General features: G+C 35.9%; 1 protein-coding gene across 2 annotated transcripts in view; it reads right to left on the bottom strand.

The window, feature by feature from the left end:
• The window catches only part of DCP1B (decapping mRNA 1B), a 59,758-nt gene that overhangs the window by 33,856 nt on the left and 11,729 nt on the right, over window positions 1-14,173 (bottom strand). For both annotated transcript variants that reach the window (XM_030321360.1, XM_030321359.1), the window contains exon 3: window positions 13,833-13,960. In XM_030321360.1, the coding sequence (XP_030177220.1) occupies window positions 13,833-13,960 (128 nt within the window). The remainder of the gene's footprint in view (window positions 1-13,832; window positions 13,961-14,173) is intronic.

The following is a 14,173-nucleotide window of genomic DNA, read 5'->3' as shown; positions in this document are numbered from 1 at the left end:
AATGAATAAACTTCTTTTTTTGGGGAGGGGGGTGCATTTTAAAAAGGTGATTTTATTTTATTTTTTTTTTTTCAACGTTTATTTATTTTTGGGACAGAGAGAGACAGAGCATGAACGGGGGAGGGGCAGAGAGAGAGGGAGACACAGAATCGGAAACAGGCTCCAGGCTCTGAGCCATCAGCCCAGAGCCCGACGCGGGGCTCGAACTCACGGACCGCGAGATCGTGACCTGGCTGAAGTCGGACGCTTAACTGACTGCGCCACCCAGGCGCCCCTAAAAAGGTGATTTTATTAAAGCACAGGGATAGGACCTGTGGACAGAAAGAGCTGCCATGAATAAACTTCTTAAATATCAAATCAGAATGCCTCAATAAAACAAATTTGAATGAAACATTCTTTTTCTTTAAATGTTTATTTATTTTTAAGAGAAAGAGAGAGACAGAGTAGGAGCAGGAGAGGGGCAGAGAGAGAAGGAAAAACTGAATCAGAAGTAGGCTCCAGGCTCTTAGCTATCAGCACAGAGCCCAGTACGGGGCTCAAACTCACAAACCGTGAGATCATGACCTGAGCTGAAGTTGGACACTCAACCGAATGGGGCCACCCAGGCGCCCCTGAAGGAAACATTCTGTAAAATGTTTTTTAAAACTTAAAGTTTCATAAAGAACATTGACATAAGATTAAATTAACATTTTCCCACATTATATATCTCTTCCTGGAACTGTTAAACTTCTCAAGATGAGAATGCATGAATTTTCACAACTTGCAATAATTTCTAGAAACTTTTAGGTAAATGTTACTACTATCTATATAAAGTCAACCTTGAGGAGCAGAGGAATTCCTATGTAAGCTGCTGAAATTATTTAGTATTTTGAGTTTCTATCCAGGAACCACACAGAGCTTTAAGTTATGTTTATTGGCTGTTGGATAATGCCCCCAAAAGAAAAAAGATTGAAGAAATAGTTGTGAAATTGTTGGTTAAGCTTTATTGGTTGCCTTGAATAAAGAAATCTAATAAAAACTCATTGCAAATATTTAACTGTGCACACTTAATGCCAGGAATTAAGGAGAGTGGAAGGATATCTTGTCACGTAGGAGCTTGCTAATGGAGAAACTAAGACCAATATCTATAAGGTAAAATATAAGTACTAGTAAGTGCCTGCTCTATATTTCCAGCTCAGCATTTAGCATATTATTTTGAACACTTATATTTATATGTCCGTCTTGTGTGCTAGGATAGTAAACTATAAGAGGGAAGGGATGTGCCTTATTCTTTAATGAACTCTTGAAATCCAGCATTGATCCATCACTATCAACAGACAAGTGCTCAATAAGCACTTAAACAAATCAAAGTATATGTTGCAGCAAGAAATCACAGCTAGACACAGGAATTATAAAAACAGTAGGGAGAGGTCAAGTTTCACTTGGGTTTTGAAATATGAGTAGAATTTATATGGTAGAGATTGGTCAGGGTGAGGGAGAGAATTCAAGGAGAAAAAATAAGAAACATGTTTAAAAACATGGAGATAAGAAATTAAAGAATATTCTGGGAAAAACATATGTTGTGTTTGGTTACAACAGAAAACAAGTGTAGAAGAATAATGGTAGACTCGGCCAGATAGGCAAACTGGGACCTGACTATAGTAAGGTTTAAACACCTCGTGAAAATGTTTTCTTGGTAGGCATTTAAGATTTTGAGCAGGAAAATGACTTGATCAGACTTATGCTTTAGGAAGATAAATCTAACAGTGGTTTTGCATGGAGGGGATAATAAGCCAGATGCAAATTATAAGGCTAATGTTATATCATCCTTTTTACATGTTCCTGGGCTCAATTTGCTAGTATTTCTTTTTACTATGGTAAAACATAAATAACATTAAGCCTACCATTTTAACCATATTTAATTACATAGTTCAGTGCATTATGTACACTCATGATATTGTGCAACCATCAGCACTATCCACCTCCAGAACTTTTTCATCATCCCAAACCAAAACCCTGTACCTGTTAAACACTAACTCTCCATTCCCTCCTCTCTCCAGCCCCCTGGTAACCACTATTCTGCTTTCTGTCACTATGAATTTAACTCTACTAGGTACTTCATACAAGTGGAATCATACAGTATTTGTCCTTTTGTGTATGGCTTATTTCACTTAGAATAAAGTCTTAAAGGTTCAACCATGTTGTAGCACGTATCAGAATTTCATTCCTTTTGGGGAACCTGGGTACTCAGTCAGTTAAGCGTCCTACTCCAGCTCAGGTCATGATCTCATGGTTCATGGGTTCGAGCCCCGCATCAGGCTCTGTGCTGATAGCTCAGAGCCTAGAGCCTGCTTTGGATTCTGTGTCTCCCTCTCTCTCTGCCCCTCTCTGCTCATGCTCTGACTCTGTCTCTCAGAAATAAATAAACATTAACAAACTTTTTTTTTTAATTAAAATTCTGCAACTTACATTAAAAAAAAAAAAGAATAATTTCAGAGCCACCTGGGTGGCTCAGTGGGTTAAGCGTCCAACTTCGGCTTAGGTCATGATCTCACTATTCGTGAGTTCGAGCCCTGCTTCAGCTTCTGTGCTGACAGCTCAGAGCCTAGAGTCTGTTTCAGATTCTGTGTCTCCTCTCTCTGCCCCTCCTCTGCTCACACTCTCTTTCTCTATCAAGTAACTGATAGTGTTGCCCAGGTTTCTATATCCTTGCTGTTTTCTGTCCATTTGTTCTATCAATTATAGAAAGTGGAGTACTGAAATCTTCCAAGCATATTTGCAAGGTTTTATTTCTCCTTTTATTTCTATTACTTTTGCTTCACATATTTGGAAGCTCTGTTATTAGGTGTATGTTAATGATTGTTATGTGTTTTGGATAAACTGACCTTTTTATCATTATATTATGTCCATCTTTATCCCTGGTAATTTTCTTTGTTCTGATGTTTACTTTGTCTGATATTAAAATAGTCACTCTAGCTTTCTTTTAATTAGTATTTGCCTGGTATATCTTTCTCTATTCTTTTACCTTTAATTTATCTACATCATTACATTTAAAAAGGTTTTTTAATAAGCAGCATAGTGTCAGGTCATGATTTTTTACCCAATTGGACAATCTCTTTTAATTGGTATGTTTAAATCATTTATATTTAATATGCTTAATATAGTTAGATTTAGATCTACTGTTTTGTTTCATGTTTATCCTTCCTGTTTGGTTCTGATGTTACTTCCATTCTTGCCTACTTTTGTATTACTTGAAATGTTTTTAGTATTCTATTTTAATTTACCTATTGGCATCTATATCTGTTTGTATTGTATTTTTTTAGTGGTTGCTCTAGGGATCACAATACACACACTTAACTTTTCACAGTCTACTACATTTTTCATTTTACCATTTCAAGTAAACAGAAAGGCTTTGCAACTATATAGGTCCCCTTGCCCTCCCCCTTTATATTATAGTTGTCACACATATCACATCTACATACATTAACCCCCCCAACAACATTATAACTTTTGCTTTTAATAATCCTGCACATTTTAAAGATCTAGAGAGAAGGAAAAGTACTTTTTATTTACCCATATATTTACTACATGTATTGCTCTTCCTAAGGCACATTACAGTTCCAACTTTCCCTGTGGTATCATTTCCCTTCAGTCTGAAGAATTTCTTTTAGCATTTATTTTAGAACAGGTTAGCTGACAAAAAATTCTTTTAATTTTTCTTTATCTGATGTCTTTAATTTCACCTTAATTCTTGGGGGACATTTTCACTGGGGAGAGAATTCAAAGTTGACATTTCTTTCATTTCAGCACTTTGAAATTGTTGCCCCACTGTCTTCCAGGCTCTGTGGTTTCTTAAGAGAAATCTGTAGTTATTCAAAACATTATTCCTCCATATGTACCATTTTCCTCTGGTTGCTTTCATGATTTTTTAAAATCTGCTTTTCAGCAGTTTGGTTATGATTAAGAGGCACAGTTTCCTTTGGGCTGATCCTGTTTGGGGTTCAGTGAGTTTCTTGACTCCATATATTTGTGTCTCACCAAGTTTGGAAAGTTTTCAGTCATTATTTCTTCAAAAACTTTTCTGCAGCAGTCTTTTTCTCCTTTCATAGTACTCCAGTGACACAAGTTCAGACCCTTTGATATTGTCCTATAGGTTTCTGAGGCCCTGTTTTGTTTTCATCTGTTTCCTCTATATCTTCAGGTTGGTGATTTCTACTGATCTATCTTTGAAGTTGCTGACTCTTCATTCCTATTCTGCTATATCTCTATTCTGCTATTAAGACCATCCAGTGAATACTGTATTATTCAGCTCCAAATTTTCCATCTGGTTTGTTTTTATATCTATTTCTCTGCTGAGAATTTCTCTTTACATTCTTTTTAAGAGTATTTAGTTTGGGGGCACCTGGGTGGCTCAGTGGGTTAAGCATCCAACTCTTGATTTTGGCTCAGGTCATGATTTCACGGTTCACAGGATCAAGCCTGGCCTCAGGCTCTGTGCTGTCAGTGTGAAACCTGGTTGGGATTTTCTCTATTATCTCTCTCCCCCTCATCCCCATGCTCTTGCTCTCTCTCTCAAAATAGATAAATAAACATTAAAAAATCAGTTTTACCTCATGGAGCATAGCAATAATAACTATCTTAAAGCCACTGTCTTATAATTCCAACATCTATATCATCTCAGGGTAGGCTTCTGTTGATTGGCTTTTCCCTTAAGAATTGATCAGATTTTCCTGTTTCTTTTGCATGATTAGCAATTTTGGATTGTACCAAATGTCCAACATTTTGGTTACATTGTGAGACTCTAAAAACTCTTAAAATCCCCCAGAGAATGTTTATTTTGTTTGAGAAGGTGATCAACTCTTTTAGGGTTAGATAGGAAGTTCTGTCTTGCCTTTTGTGGGCCATGGTTCTTATGTCAGTTCCATTTCAAAGCTGTGTACTACTCAGGTGTTAGTCTAAAACTTGGATGGTGATTTATATTGTAGGTGAGTTCTCAAAGCCTTTGCTGTTTCTTTGTCTTTGTTAAATGTATGTGAACCTCAGAGGTGAGACCAGGACATGTGTCCATTTATAATCAGAATTAGGAGATTTTCTTATTCAGCTTTCTCCTCTAAAGTCTCCCCAACTTTTGAGCTCTCAGGGACCCTTTCCCCCAGTCCTCTGGCTATAAAGTCAGGATATCTGTCAAAGTTTTAGCTTATCACAGTCAGCTAGTCTATATAGGTTGGGATGTTCACAGGTAAAGCAAAAGAAAGATCAAAATATATAGTGGGAATTCTTCCCCATCTTTAGACCACAGGGGTCCTGGTTTCCAGTTCCCATGGCAGAGACAGGCTGTTTTTTGGAATCTTTAGGTGACTGTGCCACCACCATCACTGCCACAGTGGCAGTTCAGCTTTGAGCTACAATTGGCTTCAGGGTAGGGCTAGGAGAGGGAAAAAAGGGGGACTGAGGGAGATTCTTTTCATGCTTTGTAGCTTACAGGAGTCCACTTCTCCAGTTCTGAAACTAAAAAACGAGTTTCTCCTAGTTTTTGTTGTTCTTGTCCATAGTTCTGCAACTTGGCCCACTCTTGAGTCACCATCAGGAGATAAAGAATGAATAAAATCCAGAAATTCACCACCATACTGGTTGTTCTTTAAGCTTTGATTTCCCTCCCCAATATGTCTGTTGTTTACTTGCAGAATCTTCAATTAGTTGCTTTTTGTATTTAGGACTTTTAGTTCTGTTTAGATGTGAGAGAGATGTCTCATAGTGAACTTACATTTTGGCTGGTGCTGGAAGCTTTGGTATGAGTTATGACATACCCCCATGTAACAGATAATGCCTGAACCAGAATGGATGTGGGAAGGGAAGGGAAGAGAAAACAGGAGAACCACTACTGAACTAGGGCTTAGCAACTGTCTGAGAAAGATTCAGTTTACTTTACTATTACCAAACATGCTACAATACAATTCATATGAATATTTAGCCTTACAAATAATCTATTAATACAAATGAGCATTAGAAGTCCTCTGACCTGTAGCTAAGGAAGTTATACATTTGGGGATATACATAAGTTTTATTCTTGAGTAAATTTTCCTATACAAATAATGCTATACATGCTAGTGCTATATTTCATATGTGCATCATTATAATGTTAGTGTGCTATTCTTCAGTGTGTACACTGGACTGAAAAGACTCTTGTGAGTTGACTCAGAAATCTAACCAACTAAAATATTATTTTTATGAATGCATCCTGATATCCAATTTTTTAAAGTTTTAATTTTTTTATTTGGAGAGAGAGAGAGAGCATGTGCATGAGCAGGGGAGGAGCAGAGAGAGGGACAGAGAAAATCCCAGGCATGTTCCATGCTGTCAGTGAGAAGCCCGATGCAGGGCTTGAACCAATGAACTGTGAGATCATGACCTGAGATGAAATCAAGAGTCGGATACTTAACCAACTGAGCCACCCAGACACCCCCTGATATCCAATTTTTTTAAATGCTAATCATTATCAAAATAATACATGTACATAATATAAAGTCATATAAGGTTTATAATAACAAATAGCAGAACTCTTCTTTAGCCATTACATTCTTTATTACTGTACCTCCAAAGCCACCTTAATTATATACATGACAATTATTACCGCTCTCCATTTATTTCTCATCTAACTTTTCTTGAGGCATTTAAACTTCTTTTTCTATATGTTGTATATACACTACTTCCTGATTTTTAAAAATTCATTGACGATTTAGTTTTCTTATAATACACACACTCTTACATATAAACACACTTTCCCCCATCCTTCCAATAAGTATAAAACCATTCTATAGTCTGTTTATAATTTAGTTATTATAACTTGCAAAGCCATATAGTGTACTATAATTACATTTCCTTTCTTTTACTATATTTTGTTTTCCCAGGAATTAAGAATTGCCTCCTTTTGTTGTACTTTTCCCTCCCTCTCTCGGTTTTCAATGTTTTTACAGCCTGCCAAACTTTCTTAACAAAAAACTATAAATGTCCTAATAGATTCAAAGTGTTAGCTGTAAAGTTTTTCCTGGATACCCTTCGTGAAGTCCTTTATTCTTATACTTTAATTTAAACTGACTGATCTTTAGTTGCACAGGGTTCATTATGGGATTCCTTTTTACCACTGTTGTTAGAATTCCTTTACCTCCATCCAGTGTTTGGATTCCCTTTTTCCTGAATGGTTTATGTATCAGTCACAGCAGGCCAAATTATGCTTCAGTAACAAATGACCCCCAAATCTCAATGGTTTACAACGATAAAGATTTATTTCATATACACATTACATGTCCATCATGGGTCACTTTTACCTCTGTGCCATATTATCCTCACTCTAGGATCCAGGCTGACAGAGCGGCCTCTGCCTAGAACATTGCTGGTCATCAGAAGGAAAAGAGACATGGTGAATCATGAACCTGTTCTTAAAGTATCTGCTCAGAAGTGACACAAGCCACTTCTACCCATATTTTACTGGCCAAAGCAATTCATATAGCCATACTTGAGTTCAACAGGGTCACTACATATCCTCTAGGATGGTGGGTCATAGGGGGAAGAACCAAATCATGTAGTCAAGTCTGACACCAACAGAGCAGAGGTATATAAACTTTTGCAGGGAAGCAAAGTTAATAATTGTGAATAGTAAAGCTATCATAGCATATCTTCCTCTTTCTTGTTTATTTCATCTTTTATGTGAAATGCATCCCCTGCCCTTGTGGATTTATGTCTTTTTGATTTCTTTGTTGTTATTTCAATAGTTATAGGAGAACCATAGGAACGTGTTCAACATGCCATGTCATCTACTAACCAATTAGTTTAAAAGGGCACTGCTAGGACATGGCATGTTTGAAAGAGGAGGACTGCCCATATATTATCTTTTTCATTTAGTGTACCATTTTCCATTATTTATATCAGTTTTTATCAGATCCTACAAATGTCAATAAAGGATTTGAACTGTATTTCTTTCTGAATACAAAACTACCCAATATGGTAAATTCCCTTAAAACTGAGGAGGAGGTTCTAAAACAACTTTGATCTTAAATATCTTGATTTTGCTTTTATCATTTTCTCTAAGCTCCAGGCTTATGTCTGCAATGAAATCAAGCAGCTCAAAAGAATCTTGTTCTAATCCTGTAGCCACACACAATGATACATTCAACATGTTGATCTAACTCTGAAATCTACTTGCCAGTGCTATCTCTAATGTATCTTAGATATTACGATATATTTGGGAAAATACAGTCTTTTTTAGGTGTACGATGGAAAACACAGTAAATGGTTGCTAAAGGATTATAATATAAAAGAAATGGTCAAATTCAGCTTTTTGATACATTATTTTTATTTGATTTTCTCCTTTCTAATAGCTGAGATACAAGAGATTCTCAACTTAAAAAAAAAATTGGGGGGCGCCTGGGTGGCTCAGTCAGTTAAACATCAGACTCTTGGTTTTGGCTTAGGCCCTGATCTCATGGTTCGTGGGATCAAGCCCCATGTCCAGCTCTGTGTTGACACTGCAGAGCCTGCTTGGGATTCTCTCTTCCTCTCTCTCTGCCCCTCCCCCACTCACTCTTGCTCACTCTCAAAATAGAAAAAACTATAACAAAAACACCTTGTCTTTTATTTATATATTTTCATATTTGTATAGTAATACTGGTTTTATTTTCCTAAAGTCTTTCTTTCTCTAGTAACAGAAAGCTATTCAGAAATGGTAATTAAAAGGCATTGAAGGTCATCTGATTTGTTGTATTGGCTTTAGGTCAGTGACTAGATTTTACCAGTCACTGCTCTGTCAGCTTTTTTTTTTTTTTTTTTTTTTTAATTTACATCCAAGTTAGTGAGCATATAGTGCAATAATGATTTCAGGAGTAGAACTCAATGATTCATCCCCTAGATATAACACCCAGTGCTCATCCCAACAAGTGTCTTCTTTAATGCCCCTTGCCCATTTAGCCCATCCCTCACCCAAAACCCCTCCAGCAGCCTTCAGTTTGCTCTTTGTATTTAAGTCTCTTATGTTTTGTCCTCCTCCCTGTTTTTATATTACTTTTGCTTCTCTTCCCTTATATTCATCTGTTTTGTACCTTAATTCCACATATGAGTGAAGTCATATGATATATATATTTTTTACATTTATTTTTGAGAGAGAGCACAAATGGGGGAGGGGCAGACAGAGAAGGAGACACTGAATCCAAAGCAGGCTCTAGTCTCCCAGCTGTCAGCACAGAGGTCAACACGGGGCTAGAACTCACAAACCATGAGATCATGACCTGAGCTAAAGTCAGATGCTTAACCCACTGAGCTACCCAAGCACCCCCATATGATATTTGTCTTTTTCTGACTAATTCGCTTAGCATAATACACTCTAGTTTCATCCACATTGTTGCAAATGGCAAGATTTTATTCTTTTTGATTGCTGAGTAATATTCCATTATATACATACATATACACACACACACACACACACACACACACACACACACACATACACACACACACCACATCTTCTTTATGCATTCATCAGTCGATGGACATTTGGGTTCTTTCCATACTTTGGCTATTGTCAATATCAATGCTATAAAATAAACACTGGGGTGCATGTACCGCTTTGAAACAGCACACCTAGATCCTCTGGATAACTGCTGGGTCAAAGGGTAGTTCTATTTTTAATTTTTTGAGGAACCTCCATACTGTTTTCCAGAGTGGTTGCACCAGTTAGCATTCCTACCAGCAATGCAAAAGTGTTCCTCCTTCTCAGCATCTTTGCCAACATCTGTTGTTGCCTGAGTTGTTAATTTTAGCCATTCTGACAAGCGTGAGGTGGTACCTCATTGTGGGTTTGATTTGTATTTCCCTGATGATGAGTGATATTGAGCACTTTTTCATGTATCTGTTAGCCATCTGGATGTCTTCTTTGGAAAAGTGTCTATTCATGTCTTTTGCCCATTTCTTCACTGGATTATTTGGTTTTTGGGTGTTGTGTTTGATAAGTTCTTTACAGAGTTTGGATACTAACCTTTATCTGATATGTCGTTTGCAAATATCTTCTCCCATTCTGTTGGTTGCCTTTAGTTTTGCTGATTGTTACCTTCACTGTGAAGAAGATTTTTGTCTTGATGAGGTCCCAATAGTTCATTTTTACTTTTGTTTCCCTTGCCTCTGGAGACCTGTTGAGTAAGAAGTTGATGAGGCAGAGATCAAAGAGGGTTTTGCCTGCTTTCTCCTCTAAGATTTTGATGGCTCCCTGTCTTACGTTTAGGTCTTTCATCCATTTTGAGTTTATTTTTGTGTATGGCATAAGAAAATGGTCCAGGTTCATTCTTCTGCATGATGCTGTCCAGTTTTCCCAACCCCATTTGCTGAAGAGACTGTCTTTATTCCATTGGGTATTCTTTCCTGCTTTGTCAAAGATTAGTTGGCCATATGTTTGTGGGTCCATTTCTGGGTTTTCTATTCTGTTCCATTGATGTATGTATCTGTTTTTGTGCCAGTACTATACTGTCTTGATGATTATAGCTTTGTAATACATCTTGAAGTCAGGAATTGTGATGCCTCCAGCCTTGAAAAACCTTGCTTTTTAAACTTTGAAGTATAAAATAAAAAGATTAAGTATTTCTTAAAAGGTAAGCTTTGCTCAAATGCATCACTGATATGTTAGTGCTTTCACTGCTTGGTCCTGGGCTTTTGAAGTTAGGCTTTCTCAGTTCAAATGTTATTTCCATCTCAAAACTGTCATGGATCCTGATAAATTACTAAATCTCTTGAATCTCAGTCTCCTCAATTTTAAACAATAAAAGAATTTCCAAGAAAAAGTCATTAAGAGTCATATAACCCATTTAAAGCCTTGACATGGTACTTGGCAGACAGCAAATGCTCAGTAAATGTTTGTGGAAGAAATGAATTTCAGTCCATAATTAACAGCTGTCTTATTTACTTTTAAAGCTTATATAGGTCAAGCCTTATTATAACGAAGTTTAAAAGCTATAAATCCCTTACTATAATAAAACCATATATTTCGTGTTTGGTCAAAATTCAAAGTTGCTTATTTGTTAAACATCTTTTTTTTTTATTAACTGAAGAAACTTTAAGATTTTTACTTCATTTTGCTCTTCTAAATTCATCCAATTCAAGGCAGGGTTAATTGTCTCCCTATGTACCATTTTTTTTTTTTTAATTTAATGAATCTAAAACACTCCAAGAGAAAACTCACCACAAACCTAAATCAACTTTACCTGCTGAAACGTCCAAACATGGCCTATGACACACCTAGACCAAAGTGAAATGCCAAGACCATACAGAGAAGACTCTTGATTACACAGGTCTTGGGGGATATAGAGTCTTAAAAACCATTCTTGAGTGAAGCTGGGTTCATTGTTCAAAGGACAATCTATATGACAGCAGAGAATATGTAAACCATAAGCAATCATTACATAGAGTATTTGAATTTAGAAACATTTGAGAGGTATCTGAGACTCTGAAAGCACCTGGGGTAAACTCTTCTGTGAACCTTTGATGTCAGAGACTGAAAAGGCTTTTACAAATGAACAAAAACCAAAGACTACGGCTGCAAAGGCAATTAGTACCAGATATTAAGGAGAAAATAAAAAGCAAATAAACCCAGAAAGGTAAATAGATCCATTCCCTACCATTCTTTGTTGTTTAACTGATTTCATTTCTTTCTTATGGAAATTATTAGAAATATTTTGTTATGCATCCCAAAGGCTGCCTTCAATTTGCATTCATGTTTAATAGTGCAGAGAACAGTACAGATGATGTAGAAAAAGCAAAAAAAAAAAAAAAAAAAAAAAAAGAAAAAAAAAAGCAGAATTTATGGGTTTCTGTCAGGTCTGTCATCTCATTGAGCCTCACTTCTCTCATCTGGTGAAAATGTCTACCCTACAAAATTGTGATTACAAAATATGGTAAAATAAATGAAAATGCCTAGAACAGTGCTGTTCAATGGAAATATAAGATAAACCACAAATGTGAGCCACATATGTAATATTAAATAAAAAATTAAAAGAAGCAGGTGAAATTAATTTTAATAGTATATTTTATTTAACTCAATAATTCAAAATATTATCATTTCAAAAGGTAAATCAATATAAAATTATTAATGAGATTTTTTTACATTCTTTTTTGATAGTAAGTCTTTGCAAATCTGTGTGTATTTTATACTCACAGCACAGCTCAATTCAGACTGGCCACATGTCCAGTGCTCCATGGCTGCTTGCAGCTTGGGGAGACCCTACTAGAGAGCAGAGGCAGCTTGGGGCGACCCTACTATAAAGCCACGGCAAAGCTTAATAGGTTTATTATATCCAAACAGTATTTCTTATTAGATAAACCCTGTGGGACTTAGGAAAGCTATTTTTTAAATCAACCATATTAAAGAGAATTTGTATTTTTATATTTTTGACATAGTATGTGATATATAATACATAATACTGTGATAAGAATTTACAATAAAATACCATCTATACTGACTAGACCAAGTATTTATCCCAAGTAAGAGCAATCAAAAAGGATTATTATAAATCACTAAAGTCATTTATATTTATTTTTGTGGTTATTTTATTAGGATTTTAATTGTATATTAATTTGGCATAGAATCTAATAATCTAAAAAAATAAAACCTGACAGAACTATTAAGCATACAAATAATTCAAATACCTATAAGCTACAATTGACTTAACTACACTCCCACCAAAGAAATAGGAGTAAAGAACAAAATTTTCCCTATATTACTAAATTTTTTACTTCACAGGACTTACCATTGGTAAGTCATGTTACAGTTTTAATGGCTTTTTTTCTCATAAGAATTTAACTGTATTCTCTAAATAATAGATGACCACCTTTCATGACAACTTAATTATATGTGAATATAAGTTAAAATACTATATTTCAAAACAATTCACTTAAGTTAAAACATTAAATATTATTTGCATTACACTCATTATTAAAATTACACTGAAGAGTATACAGTCAGCAACTTCTTGTACCTTGACCTCAAAAGCAAGGTGGCAAACGTATGGAAAACATTTCCTAACTGCAAAGTTTTTCTGCAAGTTACGCACAAAGCACAGATCATGCGCATGCACATACAATTTATATTTAAGGATGCTCTCATTTTCTGTGTATGGAGATGTTCCTGCAGTTTATATACTTTTCATCATTCTTCTCTGGGCTGCCCAATAGTTCATCACAAATGGTCAGAGAAGATATAAGAGTAAAATGGAGAGAGAATATCGGATAGGTCATTGCTACCTCATTTCAAATCAGACAAGGCCTAGTTAGTTATCTAATACCACAAAGTGTTATGTAACGTTGAACATTATAAAGTGTTATGAAATTCGTAATGAGCAAAACTCTTTTGGCTTTGGTTTTTCATTTACTATATGTTCAAAAGATGGCAATTCTAGAATATAGGCCCTCTCCCTCAAACATCCTGTCAGGATGTTCAGTCAAGTGATACATAAGGAAAAAGTGCCACTAGCTGAATCACTAATTCTGTATCTGTACACTGCCTATGTGTCTGTCCCTCTACAGTCTCCTGACCAAGAATTCACCTCACCTAGCCCTGCTCAGGCTTAAAATCTCCAGTGGGTTCTACTACAAAGTGGTCTAGCTGCAAAAGACAGGGTTCAAATACTTCCATCATCATATCACATTGTTTTCATTTAAACTTTCTCAAGGAAGAAGATATTCCCTCTCAACGGGACATGCATTTCCCAAGCTAACTGATGCTGATACTAAACACAAACACAAACACATCAACTGTACAATTTAAAACACTTGGCCAAACTGCAGAAATAAAACTACCAAATGCATTAAGAAAGACTCACATCTGGCATTTCTGTAGAGAAGGAAAGGGTCCTGGAGCTGGAAATCCAGGTCTTTAGTAATGGGTTCTGTCCTGTTTTCCATGCTCAACCTATTCATAATGGTGAACCCATGCTTTGGAGAAGCAGACCTAAAAATCACAAGGGGTGGGGAGGATATCAAAAGACAAGTTATTCAACGGAAGTACACTTTTAGTAGAACTAGTATTTGAATGTCTCTCAACCTTTTTGCATATATATATATATATATATATATATATATATATATATACAGCTTTGTGCAAGCAGACTGTACACATACAAAGCAATGATTTTTTTTTAAGGTTTCTTTTTTTTAATGTTTA

The sequence above is a fragment of the Lynx canadensis genome, chromosome B4 (assembly GCF_007474595.2).
Source record: "Lynx canadensis isolate LIC74 chromosome B4, mLynCan4.pri.v2, whole genome shotgun sequence".
In the NCBI taxonomy this organism is placed as follows: Eukaryota; Metazoa; Chordata; class Mammalia; order Carnivora; family Felidae; genus Lynx; species Lynx canadensis.
Note: the sequence above shows the minus strand (reverse complement) of the source record. Positions and strands in the feature narration are given on the sequence as shown.